Source organism: Pristis pectinata, chromosome 22, assembly GCF_009764475.1.
Source record: "Pristis pectinata isolate sPriPec2 chromosome 22, sPriPec2.1.pri, whole genome shotgun sequence".
Lineage (NCBI taxonomy): Eukaryota > Metazoa > Chordata > Chondrichthyes > Rhinopristiformes > Pristidae > Pristis > Pristis pectinata.
The window spans coordinates 30,294,676-30,311,463 of NC_067426.1; the positions used below are offsets into that span (position 1 = coordinate 30,294,676).

A 16,788-nucleotide genomic window follows, 5' to 3' on the forward strand; every position below is an offset into this window, starting at 1 on the left:
TTAAACCAATACCACCATGGGGAATGGTTTCTTACTATCTACCTTATCGATGCCTCCTATAATTTTGTGCACCTCTATCAGGACCCCTCTCAGCCTCCTTTGCACCAAGGAAAACAAACCCAACCTATCTAATCTCTCCTCATAAGTCACAGCGGTTTTTTTTCTGGGTTCCATGTACAGCACACCTTCTTATACACTCCTCGGCCACCAAGCCTTACAACTGGGCTGTGGCATCAAGATTTAAAGATTAAAGTTGGATGAAGGCATCAGTATACACAAAATTACTTCTGATTAGAGATGGGATCATTGGTAAAGAATGCTGCTACACACACCAACTGCTCTGAGATTCTTCACTGAGGCTTTCCTAAAGGATCCTCTTTTCTTCAGATATTTGTGATTCACCTTACTGGATGCATGGCAATGAGCGGAAAATTTAAGGAATACTGTTTTAAATATCTTGTTCATTTGGGTAACTTCCTGTGAGATAAGCTGCCAAAGTGATGGTATTTGGGTTGTTCACTTGCTTTTCCATTGGATATACAAACATCAATGTTCCTTTTGCAATGGTCAAAGTAAGATTTGAAAAGTTGAACTTGGTTTGGGCATGCAACTATCTATCTACAACTTTCCTCCATTCTCTGAACTCTGATAATAAGTTCATTCTGCTGTCACTCAGAATAGGAAGAAATGAAAACAATGCGAGATTGCAGCTCTTGCTTTTCGTTAACAGGTTTGCCAAAGTGATATGAATTCACAAACATCACAACTGAGAATTGTATATGATCAAGTCCTGCCACAGTAAGCTCCGAATGTGGAAACATTTCAAAAGTAAATTGCAGTGTGCATGGCAGCATTTCTCTAATCCAATAGCAGTCATTTAGTGCATCTGTTTTTTTCTAAATCATGTCCATGTTTTACAGAGTACCGATTTTCAAAGATGCTGCAAAATTTAAACTCTCCATTTCTGCTCCCTGCACATCCCACATCTTTCCTGCACCCTGCCATTGGCACCTGTGGTGTTTGCCTCCTAGAACCCAGGGCTGGGATTTATCTTCCTCGGTCTCCTTCATCTCCTTCTCCCCTTTTAAGATTCTGACTTAAACCTACTGCATTAATTTGTTCATTGTTCATATCTCCTTCCTTGGTACAGCATTTTTTTTTCTTCCTGTTCTGAAGTAGCTCTGGAAGAGTAGGTCAATGAACTGCTGATTTATATGCAATAAAAACTGCCGGAAGAACACAACTGGTCAAGCAGTGTCTGTGCAGGCAAAGAGGTGGTCGACATTTTGGGTTGAGACCCTACATCGGGACTGAGAGGGTAAAGGGAAGATAGCTAGTATAAAGAGGTGAGAGAGAGGGATGAGAAAGGCTGGTAGGTGATAGATGGAACCAGATGAGGTGTGGGGTGGGGTGGGGGGGGGTGGTGGGGATGAGCAGATGGACCCACTTGGATGAGGGGGAGAGGAGTTGTTGAGACAGAGGCAAGTAAGTGATAGGTGGAAACAAACAAAGGAGGGATGACGGCCAGATTAAAATCAGGTAGGAGAGGTGATATGAAAGGTGAACCAAGGGAGAAGAAACCCAGATAGATAGGTACATGGGTGATGAGCAGATGTAGGAGGGGGTAACAAGTCCAGGTAACAGTGGGGAGGGGTGGAAAAGGTGAAGAGAGAGAGAGAGAGAGAGAGAAAACCTGGGTGGACTGGTGGATGTAGGAAAGGACAGGGGTGGGGAAGAGGAGGGGGGTGGTTACTTGAGATTGGAAAATTTAGTAGTTATACCAATGGGTTGTAGACTACCCAGGCAGAATAAAAGGTATTGTTCTTCTAGTTGCCCTTGGCTTCACCGCGGCATTGAAGAAGGCCAAGGACATGTAGGTCAGTGTGGGAATGGAAAGGGGAGTTGAAATGACAAGTAACCAGAAACTCAAGATGGCCACTGTGGATTGAGTGCAGGTCTGCAAAACAGTCGCTCAGTCCATGCATGGTCTCACCAATGTAGAAGAAGACACATTGCGAGCACTAAACGCAACATACCAGGTTGGAGGAGGTGCAGGTGAATCGCTGCCTCACTTGGAAGGGCTGTTTAGGTCCCTGCATGGTGGTGAGGGAGATGTGAAGGGACAAGTGTTGCACCTCCTATGGTTGCGGGGGGAAGTGCCGGGGGCAGGGAGGGGTGGCTGGAAAGGGAACATTGGACCAGGGAGTCACAGCGAACGTGGTCCCTGTGGAAAGCAGAAAAGGGGGGGGGGGGTGGTGGAGTTGGTGGGAGAGGGGAGGATGTGACTGGTGGGGGAATGCCATTGGAGCTGGCAGAAATGATGAAGGATGCAAAGGTTAGTGGGGTGAGAGATGAGGACCAAGGGGACTCTGATTTTGTTCTGTCTGGGGGAGAGAGAGTGTGAGAGTAGTTGTGTGGGAAAAGGGAAACCTATCCACCTGCTTTTCTCCTCCCTTGTTGCATTTTTCCTACTTTATCTGCCTTTTCTCCCCAACATCTGGTTCCACCTATCAGCGGCCAGCCTCTCTCAACACTACCCCTCCCCCACTTAGCTCCATATGCCCATCATCCACCCCCAACCCCCTCAGTCTGGTTCCACCTATCACCTACCAGCCTCTGTCTCACCCCTCCCTCTCACTTCTGTGTACTGGATATCTTCCATGTGCACTCTCAATCCTGATGCAGGGTCTTGCCCCTTGTCTCCACAGATGCTGCTTGATCCATTGGGATCTTCCAGTAGTTTGTTTTTTTGCTCCAGATTCCAGCATCTGCAATCTCTTCTATTTATATGTAAAGTGGTGTTGTAGAGGAATACTTTCCATGAAGTTGCTAATGTCATGGTTATTGATCTTTAAATAGAACCTCTTTCTAAAGGACCATTTATGTTGAGTGGCTTCTAAAACTGCTGAGCCTTCATTATTATTTCTTATCTGTGGTGTGCACAATACTGGAAAGTACTCAAAGGTTTGAGACAGTATTTAAAGTTGAAGGGATTAACCTGACAGTTAAAATCCCCCATGGAATTAGAACTATTTAAAACAAACCAATGTGCTGATTCAGCACACTCCCAAAACACCGGGAAGCTCTTCACTGATCAAAGCAAGTTCCAGGCAACCAGATTTCCTCTACACAATTGTTCACTCAGTTTTTACACCGGAATAGGGTGCACAATGGGATTAAATTGACGACAAAGTAACGGGAATGCACCGTTGGTTGGCAATAGAAGGAACTGGGACAATAACCATTCCCAGGATTACTCACCTGGTGAGTTTATAATCTCACTTTTGATGAGAAGAGGATGGGCAAGGAGACAGTAGTGAAGGTTTGTAGCTGTCACACCATGGCAGTTTAGCACTGCTGTTATCCTGCCATTCATTTCAGTATACCTCTAAGGCTGTGGCTAGGATTTATAAAGCATTTTCACATTGTCACTCTTCAGCAAATAATTCAGAAAGATTTTTAACATGCCATTTTGAAGAGAGTAAATTGATTCTTAATTGAATTTTGGAAAATAAATGTTTCTCTTGTACATCAAAGCTACATAAATGTGTGTTTTCTGTAGATTAACAATGAAAGTCATAGAGCCCATCAGTCCATCATACACGCTGACTATTAAAGCACCCAGTTACACCAATCCTACATTAATTTAATGTTTCTTTTCCCCATGTTCTCATCAAGTCCCCCCAGATTCTGCCACTCACCTAGACAGTAGGGCAATTTACAGGGGCCAATTAACCTACCAACCCACACAATCCTTGGGATATGGAAGGATTCCGGAACACCCTGGGGAAACCCACATGGTTACAGGGAGAACAAGGCAACTCCACACAGCACGGGAGGTCAGGATTTATCCCTGGTCACTGGAGCAGTTCGACCAGCTGCAACACTGTACCACCCCAAATGCAAAAAATGGAAGCAGGAGCAGAATTTAAGACACTTTGAATTTTCTATACCAATTAATAAGGTGATTGATGAAGCTTTACCCTGCATTGTCTTTCTCCCCCTATCTCCATATTCTTTAAAATGCAATGTTGCCAGCCTTGAATATACTTATAACACACTGGGATACAGAATTCCAAGGATAAGCAGTCCTCAAAAGTGAAGAAATTTCCCCTTGTTTTAATCCTAACAGGGTAACCTGTTACCTTGAATCAATGCACTGTTGTTTCAGATTCTTCACCTTGGGAGAGAAAAATACAATTCTCCTTCCCATCACGGTCTCTAGAAAGTTTATACCTTTCAAACAGTTCATCCATCATCCTTCTAATTCCAGAAAATATAAACCCATTCTATTTATTTTCTTCCTTTGTAAGGCTCTTCCATTCCAGAAATCAATCCAGTGAACATCTGTTGCAATCCTTCTTGAAGGCAGCACATGCTACCTGGTAAGACCAAAAATCTGCAGAATATTGCAAATGCAGTCCTATATAACTGCAGCAAATTCCTAATTCTTATACTGCACACTCCTCACAATAGAAGCTAACATTGCACTTGCCTTTCTTGCTGCTTGCTGTATCTACAAGTTAACTTTCTTTGATTCCTGTACAAGGACATCCAAATCCATTAATAATTTCTCACTATTTAAAAATATAGCTTTTCAGTTCTTACCCATATACTGTACTCTATCTGCCAGCTTCCTGCCCAATTACTTAGTCCTGTGGTACTCATTGTCATGTGACTCTGGATTTAATTCACTATCGCTATTAAACCAAAACAGCCAGATGACTACTCTATGCTCTCTGCATCACCTTAGCAAACACATACATATAATCATATTAAATACATAACTGTAGATATAATCAAGTTCTCTAAAAATTTAAGCAAATAAGTTTTCAGTGCAATAAACACTAAATATAGCTAAGTTATTCATTGCATGTATTTAATTACCTGCCTGTCACTTTGATGTATGGCTATTCCTCTGAGACGCAAGCTATGTAAAGTTGGGTCTGTGCTTGAGATGGCGATTTAAAAGGACTCTGTGTGGAGAGTCAGTCAATTTCATCCGTTGTTTTTAATCTTTGATTTTTTTGAATTGGACAATTAAATTGCTGCATATTAAGTGGACATATTTACCTCCACCACTGGGCACAACAAAATTGGGTTTGCACTCTTCACCAAAAGATCTGTATTCACTTTTGTACTTTCCTCTTTTCATTGTTTTCATCATTTTGCAAGGGGTGGTAACATCAACAAGAGGAATTCACATGATTGTGCAGTGAACTCTTATTCATTTTTAACTGGTGTCCTAGTGTTAGCAGTGTATAATAGAAAGTGTAGTATAATTACTAGTCTAGTATAATAAAATTTCATATTCTAATACAGAAATTAGAGGTCTTGAGCCGCAAGCTGCTCACCAAATAGCCACGTACAGCTTGAGAGCTGAGTATCACTGGCTTCATCAATTTAAATGCCTTTGTATCTTCTTGCTATCTATCTCACTGTTTATTTCCCATCCCAAGCTTTGTATCGTTAGCAAACTTACACTGAGCTCCTGATCCAAGCATTGATAAGGATTGCAAATAGTTGAGGAACAAGCACTTACTCCTGTGGTAATCCATTTATTGCCATTCTGAAATGGATTACTTATTCGTACACTTTGTTTTCAATATTTAATGCATGCTAATACTTCACTCCAAGCATCATGAGCTAAGCCTGTGAGTTGCACATTATTGGGAAATAGGGGCAATAGATGGAGTGGTAACTGATTCACGTGCTCGTTTGGAACGTTATTGCAGAAGGTGAATTGCATGGGGAATTACATCGTCCTGTATGTGACTGATATGCAGATTGTATCAGGAAAGCAAGGTGGATACACACCATAATCTGCTTGGTTGAGTTTCCGAAGTTTCCAGTAATAATTGTCATCATATAACAATTATTATATAATTGGCGGATACCATAGGGTCTTTCAAGAGACTGTTAGATAGGTACATGGAGCTGAGTAAAATAGAGGGCTATGGGTAAGTCTAGTAATTTCTAGGGTAGGGACATGTTCGGCACAGCTTTGTGGGCTGAAGGGCCTGAATTGCGCTGTAGTTTTCTCTATGTTTCTATATTTCACTTGAGGGGAGAAAAAACATTCAGTTACAAAGTAATGAAAACAAAACCAGGGCTTCACATTTGAGTTTCTGAGAAATGATTGTCCATGCGAGCATAAGAATCTAAAAAACAGAAGCAGGTGGAGACCAAATGGCCCCTTGAACCTGCTCCAACGTTCAATAACATCACGCCTGATCTGACCTTGGCCTTGGCTCTATTATCCTACTACTCTATCTGACTACTCCATTTGACTGCTCCACTTCAGCACTTCAGGCTTGACTATATTCAGTGATTCAGTCTCCACAACTCATTGGACATTCACTAGCCTCTGCAAGGTAGACATCCTCATCATCTCTGTCTTAAATGGGTGATCCCTCATTATGGGCCCTGATTCCTGATTCCCATACAAGGGGAAACATCTTCTCAGCATCTATCGGGTCAGGTCTTCTCAGAATTTATGTTTTCATAAGATTGCCTCTCATTGTTCTAAACTCCAATGAGCACAGAATCAAACTGCTTAACTTTTCCTTCCAAGTCCTTCATGCCAGGAATCTCTGATCTGCCTCCATTGTAGGTACATCCCTCCTTTTCTATTACATAAACTGTACACAGCACTCCAGGTATTGCCTCAACAAAAACCTGTTATGCCTTGTTACCATGTCCTTAATAATAGATTCCATCATTGTCCCCAAAACTAACTGACCTATTGTTCCCTGTTTCCCTACTCATTCACTTATTGGACAGTGAAGCTTCATTTGCTTCCTTTCAAACCACTATTGCAGAATCTGGGAAGTTCTAGAAGGGCAAGGCAAAGATTTGCATATATAACATAACCAGTTCAACAAACATGCAAGTTTTTTCAGCTAACACCTCCATTTTAAAAGTCATCACATAGCTGTCCTTCTATATCTCTCAACAATTGGTCACTAATTAATCCTGAGACATTTAATGGAACATGACAGATTAAACAGTGCTTCATCTTCACCATTCAGTACTACAGCCAGGCTGCCAAATCATGTTGGCACTCTCATAGGACTGGTGGCTTTTAGGTTAATAATATTGACTTTCTCTACAAGACATTGTACAAACTGCTCTGGCTTCTTTTAAAAAGAAACTATGTATGAAGAATGAACAGTTTTGTTGGTGTTCACAGTAAATTGGAATCTTTGTTAAATTTGAGCTCAGAAGGTATTAATAAGAGAGCGGCAGAGTGAGTGGGAGACAAACACAAATGAAATAAAGAGAGGAGGATGGACAAACAGGAAAAAAAGATACACACACAATGCATACCAAAAAACAATAGTGTAGAAAAAATATATAATGAAGCAACAGTGGATTGCACAGATGAAAGTCAGAGAGAAGAATAAAATGCTTCTATGATCAATGCTAAACCTGGATTTAACTATCTATTTTGGACTGAGTGTGTAACACCTCTTGCTTGTCTCTCAGTATGTACTTTAGGATCACCCAGACTATTCACCTGCAAAAGCTCGCTTAATACCTTCTCACAAGGTCTATAAAGCCAAATCAATATTGCTGAGGTGGTGATCAATACTCTGAAATCTTATACCAGACAGGAGGATACTGCCATTAGAAAGTGCAATAGAATACTTACCTTGACTTTCCAGTTGGGCCATTTACAACTTATAACTTAGTTCCTGTATGTATTTTGTTTAAATTCTCATTGTTAGCTTTGGCTTCGTTTCTACTGGAATCGTCACTCAAATGTTAATTCAACAGCACTGAAGACCTGGATTTGAAAAGACACACCACTTGGACCTGCCAGTATGTGACATGAATAAATTGTCTTAATTATAAATCCATTCCATTACCTTATCTCTTCTATCCAATCTAATCTTGAATATTGACAGTATCTATCTCAACTCCAAAACCAATTAATTGTAGACCTCCACAATTCTCAGTGTAAGGTTTTCTGTTGCTCTTTGTTCTAAACTTCTTATATTAATTCGGTATTCATGATCACTTAATGACACAAACCATTCTGTTACTAGCCACATCTTTGCAAGATTTTCAACCGTTCTTTCATATTACCCCCATAATCTTCACGGATCTAACAACAAGTCTTCTTCCTTTTCATTCTCTTTTTACTTGAATTTCCTCATATCAGGCAGTATTCTGTATTTCTATATCACATCGTCCCATTATATTTTTTGGAGTGTCAATGCATTCAATACTCTCAGGTCATGTTAAGGTAATAAGTTCACAATTTAAGTTTCTATGTTTTAGATCTTAACATGAGTTGCCACTTGAAACTAAAATGGCAGCTAAAAATCTAATTGAGGTGATGCATCGCTGTAAAAATTTTCAATCCACATAAGGACAAAATAAAGATCTTCCTCTTAGTTCAGTCAAGATGCCAGAAAGTATTTTGATTGCAGTCATCCTTTGGACCAGGCACTGGAATAAATCTCAATTAATGTGATGGAATAAGGCAGATGAAAGCTTGCCTTAACTTGACGTGTTTTACACTTTTAATAAAGTTGGAGATCTATTCCACTGTCAGCATTGAAAATAAAATCTAAACTCATCAGTCTGAGGTGCTTATGGCCAATCAAGTTGGAAAGTATGGTCTTGTCTTGCATTGCCTTTCACTCTCGATACCACCAATTATACTCTGGATCTGACATTCTGAAGATGGTGTTACTATTGGTTATGTCTCTAACAATTGGCAAGTCTTTTAAATTGTACTTTCCATTTATTTCAATATAAATAGTTGTTCTCCACATACAATACTTAATGCTGAAGGATTTGGCCTTTTAAAGAGTTCCATTCAGCATTGCATTACAGAGCCAAAGAATGTTACAGTACTGGAGGAAGATATCTGGACCATTTCAGTTTCAGCTCAATGAGAGGGCTATCCAATTAGTCCCACTGCATTGAAAATTTCTCCTTTACAAATACATAATTATTCCCTCTTGGAAAGTTGTTACTGAATCTGGTTCCACCAACATTTTAAACAGCACATTCCAAACTATAACATCTCATTGTGTGTAAAAAAAATTATTTATAGTTCCCTTTTGAACTTTCTGCCAATACCTTAAATCTTTGACCTCTGATTATTGAACGTCCTGCTAATAGAAATATTGGGGCCAAATTTTATCTTTGCGGTCAAATTTCATCTTTGATTACTGGAATGGATGATATATAAGATGATCAGTTGCTGATTTGATTCATCCTGCATTACAATTCACTGAAATAGGTGGAGCAGAATGTGTAAAGGTTGAGCTGATGCTCTCACACATTTGATGTTTGTAACAAAATACAAATTATGAAAGGAACTTACAAAAGATAATAAATAACTCTGAACCACTTCTGGCACAGAACCCATTGCCTCAGAAGTTGCCTTTAGTGTGAACAATTGAGATCTTTCCACTGAGTCCTCACTGCATCTCATAAAGCAGGAGTAAAATGCCCATTAGAAGGTTTCTCATGCTTCTGATTAAGAGGATGTCTCACAAAATGACAGCAGGAAGGGAGGTTGCTTCCTGTACCTTCCTGTGCTGAAGGTTGGGTTAAAATAGTTCTGGAATGACGATCTGTTCTCTATCTACCATTAGAATCCATTTCTGACTCAGCTTTACTCCCTTGTGATTGACACTCTTTATTCTTGGTTCCAGGCCTAAGTGGTGGGGAGTGGGGAGGTGGGGGGAGGTTGGTGAAGAGTGGAGCACCAGCATAAATTTTACCCTTTTATACCTATTGAGAAAGATTGAACAGCCGGGAGTCCTTTTTCTACAATAAGAGTGCGGATGACACAAATTGATCAGTAAGTTTGCGGATGACACGAAATTAGGAGGTGTTGTTGATAATGAAGAAGGTTATCGTGGTTTACAGGGTCAGTTGATCAGTTAGGAAAGTGGGCCAAGGAGTGGCAAATGGATTTCAATACAGGTAAGTGTGAGGTGATGCATTTTGGAAGGTCAAACCGGTGTAGGACTTATAACCAATGAACAGCAGGGTACGAGAGAGTGTGATGGAACAGAGGGACCTAGGAATACAAGTGCAGAGTTTGTTGAAAGCGGCATCACAGGTAGACAGCATGGTGAAAAAGGCATTTAGCACACTGGCCTTCATCAGTCAGGGCATTGAGTATAGGAGCTGGGACATTATGTTGCAGTTATATAAGTCGTTGGTGAGGCCACACTTGGAGTATTGTATACAGTTTTGGTCACCCTGTTATAGGAAAGACATGGTTAATCTTGAAAGAGTGCAGAAAAGATTTATGAGGACGTTGTCAGGATGAGAGGGCCTGAGTTATAGGGAGAAGCTGGCCAAGCTAGGTCTTTATTCTTTGGAACATAGGAGAATGAGGGGCAACCTTATAGAAGTGTTTAAAATTATGAGAGGCATAGATAATGCGGATGTTAACAGTCTTTTTCTCAGGGTAGGGGAGTCCAAAACTAGGGGGCATAGATTTAGGGTGAGAGGGGAAAGATTTAAAAGGGACCTGAGGGGCAACTTTTTCATGCAGAGGGTGGTGAGTATATGAAACGAGCTTCCAGAGGAAATGGGTGAGGCAGGTACAACAGTATCATTTAAGAAGCACTTGAATAGGTACATGCAGGGGCAGGGCTTAGAGGGATACGGGCCAAACACAGGAAATTGGGACGAGCTGAGTGAGCACTGCGGTTGATATGGACTCGTTGGGCCAAAGGGCCTGTATCCATGCTATATTGCTCTCTGACTTGGATACAAAAGGCTAATGGATGATCAGATAGAGACCTTATTGACTACGAAGAGGAGGTACTGATGCGTTAGATTTTAAGGGCTCCATTGCCACATGAACAGCACCACAGACTATTAGGGTCAATATGTGCCACAGTAATCATGTAATTTTAAGATTAATGTGTTTGACACCTGGTCCAGCACAAGGACACAGGCTGCATGCATTGAGCTGAGAGTGAAGGGATTGGGGAAGGAATGCCTTTTAGCAAGCATCCATTCTCCACAATACAGTTAAATAACTGGCAACAACCAAGTAAAAACTATTCTCAAGAATTGTCTTATAATCCTCAAGAATTAAAAATACAAAGTTACAGATTATAAAAGAAAGCAGCTAAAAGCATCCAGATACTTGAAGAATGTGAGGATTGAGCACATTAACAGACTTACTCATGGCGTGGCTTGTCTCCAGCATCTATTGTTTTCAGGTGCATGAATGCCCTCCCTGTGATCCTAGTGCAGAAACCACAGCTCCTGTGGCTATGAAGTTGTCATTTCTACAAGTTCTGGAGAGGTTTGTTACAGACTCACCCAGATAGCACGCTTCAGAAGGAGCAGCTGAGTCCAAAGCACACAAACACTTCTACTTTGGGAACCACGTTATCAAAACAATATTAAGATTGTAAAACGTAGCCTGTATGACTCTGAATGTCTGAGTAATATTACTTACAGTGGAAATAAAGTTCCTCGTCTCCATCTTGACTGGCCTTGCTGTACCCACAATGCCTGAAACAGATGAGTTTCACAGTTCATGTTATGTGCTACTGACTGAGGATGAGTTTCTAGGCATTTTTTTTTAGTAACATGGGAACAGGAATCAGCCAGTCAGCTCCTCAAGACGGATCTGTCACTCCATTAGATTGTGGCAGATCCATTTGGCTACCTTGGTTCCATAACCTTTACGCTAACCTTTACTATGCTCACTGAACAAAAATCTATCAACCCAAGTTTTAAAATGTTTATTTGGTACAGTCTTAACAGTGTTTAAGGGAGAGAGTTGAAGTCTTCAATACCATTTGGACGAGAAAGTGCAATCTTCACTTTATCACATCCTGGCTCTACTTAGAAAGTTATGCCTCTTTGTTCAGTATGACTGTAGGACTTAGTCTCACTCAAACTAACCTATCAAAATCTTTATTCATCTTAAATACCTCTAATCTTCCTTAAATAGAAGGATCCAAGGCTATTTTATGTAAATGGTTCTCATTAGTTTAATTATTTAGGATTGGTACCATTGAAGTCATGGAATCAAGACTTTACAGCACGAAAACAGGCCTTTCAGCCCACCAAGTCCATGCCAACCATCGAGCACCCATTTACATTAATCCTACATTAATGCCATTTCGTTCTCCCCATGTCCCCATCAACTCCTTCCTGAATTCTACCACTCACCTACACACTAGAGTGAATTTACTGCAGCCCTCAATTAACCTGCCAACCAACACGTCTTTGGGATTGGGAGGTAACCAGAGCACTTGGGGGCAAACCCGCTTGGTCACAGGGAGAACGTTCAAACTCCACAGAGGCAGCACCCCAGGTCAGGCTCTAACCTGGGGCACTGAAACTGTGAGGTAGCAGCTCTATAGCTGTGCCACTGTGCCACATTCTGTTATGTCTGGATTGCACTGACTGCAAGCCTAATACGTACATCCTTCCTTGGATGCGGTGCTCAGAGCTGGATACAGTAATCCAGATACAGTCAAACAGGGTTTTAAATAGATGCATGGAATGTACTGGTGATTCTCCAGGTTGGCCCATGGTGCTGCTTAGAGCCCATACAGGCTGCATCCACTGCTCTTTGTGTTATCTCTTTAGTATAATCCCCAGCGCCCTTCACATTCATTTATTCATCTGGCTTCCCCGTCCATGCATCAATATAATGTATTGAAACCACTGCCTGAGAAAATGAGTTCAAATGCTAAGCATTCTCTCACACTGTGGATAACGAAAACTCCTCTAGAACATCTTATTAAATTTATTAAAATATGTCTTTATACTTCATACTCTGGGCTTCTAAAAACACAGAAACACTAATCTAGAAATTCTTCTGAGGCAGGAAAAATGTTTCAAACTGGTGATAACTGTCAGGTTAATTCAAATTTGCTCTGAAGGCCCTCACTGTAAAAGTCAATTGTGCAAGAAGTCCAGTTTTTTCTTTCTCTCCTCTGTTCACTCTGGTAGGCTATGGAAACAAGCCAGTGTCGGAAAATGGGAATAGCTTAGATGGGTTTCTTGGCTGGCATGGACCACTTGGGCTGAATGGGTTGTTTCCGTGCTGTATGACTCTATAACGAGCTTTCACCACACTCTCTCAGCCATCACCAGCACCGTGTGTGTCACTCAGTCTCTCTTGGTCTCCACCTGATCAAGGATGTTCCTTCCATGCTCCATTTAAAACATGTTCAGTTTCTAACTTACTTAGTTGTGGTGAAAGGTCTTCAACTCAAAACATTAACCCTGTTCCTCCCTTCACAGACGCTGCCTGACCTACTGAGTAGTTCCAGCATTTTCTGCTGTTATTTCAGTTTTCCAGCATCAGTGGTGCAACTTGTAGAGTTGTCACTGCCTCACAGCTCCAGCGACCCAGGTTCAATCCTGATCTGTGGGGTGTCTGCACATTGTCCCCGTGACAACGTGGGTTTCCTCTGGGTACGCCCACGTCCCAAAAACGTGCAAGTTGGTTGGTTAATTGGCCACTGCAAACTATCCTGAGCATAACAGGCAAGTGGTAAAATCTAAGGAGTTGATGGGAATGAGACGAGAGTAGGTAACAGGGAAAATTAGTGGGTGAATGGGATTGCTCTCTGAACTAGCACTGACTCGATGGGCCAAAGTGGCCTCCAGATATTGAAAGGAAACATGGTAAATGGTACGTCTGACTGCATTGAATTGAATAATGAGTCACAAGGGCTCTTAATGTGCCAAGATGAAAACTGCATTGACATTCTCCAAACTTATGTTGGGCTTCATTGGAACGGGTTTCAGACGGAGAGGCTGAGTGGAATGCAGATGAAAGTGAAACGTGACTGGAAGATCAGGTTACACTTGTGGCTGAAGAAAGGTATCCTGCAAAGCAGTTCACCCAAACTGTGGTTGAAAATCAAAAACCAGCAGATGCTGGAAATCAAAAATAAAAACAGGATGTGCTGGAAATACTCAGCAGGTCATGCAGTCTGTGTGGAGAGAGAAATGTAGTTAACGTTCTGGGTCAGAGCCTCCAATATTTTCTATTTTCATTTCAGGTCAGCCCATCTGCATTCGGTTTCTCCCATGTAAAGATCATATTGTGAGCATAGAATGCAATGCAATAAAATGGATGGAAGTTGAAGAGAATCTCTGTTCCACATGGGAGGGGTGTTTGGGTCCCTGGATGGTGGGAAGAGAAGAGGTAAAAGGGAAGGTATTGCATCTGTAGCTCTATCCCTGTAAATGGTCCCACACACCTGGTTGGCCCCCCACCCCCCAATGTATCATTGACAGAAGCCTCACATTCACTGTCAAGTCTGTTTCTGAATGTGTGGCTCCCCCCATTCGTGACTCGAGCTCAGCTGAGGTGGTAGGCAAATGTGAACTGCTTCCCATTCAATGCTAATGCACCTGTCGAGATGCCTCGGTGTGTAAGCAAGTCACACACGCGGATCCGGAAGCAAATTGCCTACCTTTGAGAAACATTCAGGAAGTTGCTGATCACTTTTCAGCAATTGATTTTCCAATTAAGTTCTGTCATGCAGCACACATAAAAATTACACCGTGTGATAGAATTTCTAGATCCGTATCTCCATACCCATTCTATCAAAGTCTCCCATAATCTTAATCATAATCAGGTTACCTCTCAGTTTTCCCGTACCTGTCTGCTCAAGCTTTTCTGAAAGCGGTTAGTTCTGTTATCATACTTTATTTTTGCACCAGGTCCAGTGCCTCCATCTCACTTTCATAAATAGAAACCAGGGCTCTGAGTGTGGGCCAGTCACAAGTTTAATATAATTTCTCTGCTCTTCAATTTTATCCCTCCCAAGAGTCTTGGAGTTTTTTTTAAAGGCCTAATTAACCTGAATTATTATTTTCATTGTATACTTATCAGTACTTTGGATCCCCTCACTCTTCTACTTCATTTACATCCTTTTCTTACTTCCTCCAAAATCCACTCTCTCCTGTCATTATATTGAACTTTATTTGCCAATTATATGTTTATCATTAATGATTATTGACGTCTTATGATTTATCATAGTCATCCAGATGATTGTCTACCTGCCAATTTGGTGCTGTCCGTAAGTTTGATCATTAACTATGAATTTCGCAATTCCCTTTTCATCACTGTTTTTGTTCACAGATATAGTTGCTGCCTTTTATTTGATTCAACTGGTCCAATCAGCTGCCTGGGTTTAGGTAAAGACTCTCAAGAAGTAATCTGTTTTGTGAACATACAACACCATTTAACAGGATAGGAATCGAGGCCAGGATCTTGAACCACTTCTTCTCTCCCCCACCCCTAGCCTTATTACAGTCAATTACACAACTCCACTTTATAGCCTGGCTAAGATTAGCCGACGCAACATGCTGGACATTGACCCTGGGTTCTCCTTGTCTGTGCAGAGGTCTTTATGTCAGTATGGACAGATTTTATTGCTGGAAATGTTCCCACCAGGCATCAAGCAGGAAGAAGACAGTAGGAGAGAACAAGGTTGGACTTCAAACTCATGTTGATGTTTCTCTTCTTGTGTGAAGGTTCAACCACTACCTTTCTCCCTTAAACCTTCTGCTGTTCCTTTGAAGACATTCCACCGGAGCAGTGAGAGGTGCCCAATCCTGTTTTGTCTGAATGTCCTATAGGATACTTCTTGCTCCTTGCACGCAGTTTTGAGATAATTGGATCTCTGGAGCTGGATTAGAAGCTTATAACGATGTGGCACAGCAGGAGGCTGTTTGGCCCACTGAGCCTGTGCTAGCTCCTTCTTCAAGTGTTCTCCAAGTGTTAACTAAATCTTGCAGACAGAAATACTCAAGCAGTATTCACAAGTTGAGAGGGACCTTGTCACTTTAAATTGCTTGCTTGTAATAGCTCAGTTAGATTCCGAATGAACCAGCATTGAAATTCATGACATTACAGGGCCAGACAAATTAACAAAAACGTGTAATGTCAATCTTCATACTTTCTAACAGGGAGAGGAAAAACAAGGAATCCTGTAACAACACACTGAAAGCAACAGAATTAAATTCTTCAGATATTGCATTCCCAGATCTTTTTGGTCAGGCAAGTGTCTAGTTTCTCAACCTGGGGAATTTCCCAAAGCACTGTACAGAAAGTTCTATTAATCTCTCTCTCCGAGTCTTAACACATGGTCATCTAACAATTTCAACGTCCACACTATAGCAGATTCCTCAATATGAAAGCAAAAAGGCTGATCAACTGCCAGTCGATTAAAATTGGTTCTCTCTTCATGGGGGTGCATTTATTGAAAGAGAGGAGGTATAAATCTGATGGATGATTGTGCGCTCCCTCCTACATTAGTTGGGCCACTTAATACCCTTCTCATACCTGGCTGTATTTACCTTCGCCAAATGATGAATCCAAAGACCATCGACACCAGGACGATCAGACCGGCCACTGAAACCACAGCAATGACAATCACTGGATTTTGCTCACTGGATACCATGGCAACTATGGGAAAAAAATGAAAGTAGAGTGTTATATTCAACATGCACAGGTATTGACTTGAGTGTCAAAATGGTGCATCAGCTCGAGAAGTATAGTTCATTGATAATCATTGATCCATCGATTCATACAGCACGAGCCAAAGGCCCTTCAGCCCAACACATTCATGCAACCACCAAGCACTCATAATACACTAATCGTGTACTAATCCCATTTTTATTCTCCCCACATTCCCACCAAGTGCCACACCCAACCCACCCCAGATTCTACCACTTACCACCAGAGGCAATTCATGGTGGGAAATTAACCCACCAGCCCACACGTCTCTGGGAAACCAACTCACCTGGAGAAAG

General features: G+C 41.4%; 1 protein-coding gene across 1 annotated transcript in view; it reads right to left on the reverse strand.

Moving 5' to 3' along the window:
- Positions 1-16,788, reverse strand: part of LOC127581569 (ephrin type-A receptor 7) — a 382,237-nt gene that overhangs the window by 44,639 nt on the left and 320,810 nt on the right. The window contains 2 exon segments of the mRNA XM_052036035.1: positions 11,453-11,508; positions 16,333-16,441. Coding sequence (XP_051891995.1) covers positions 11,453-11,508; positions 16,333-16,441 — 165 coding nt within the window.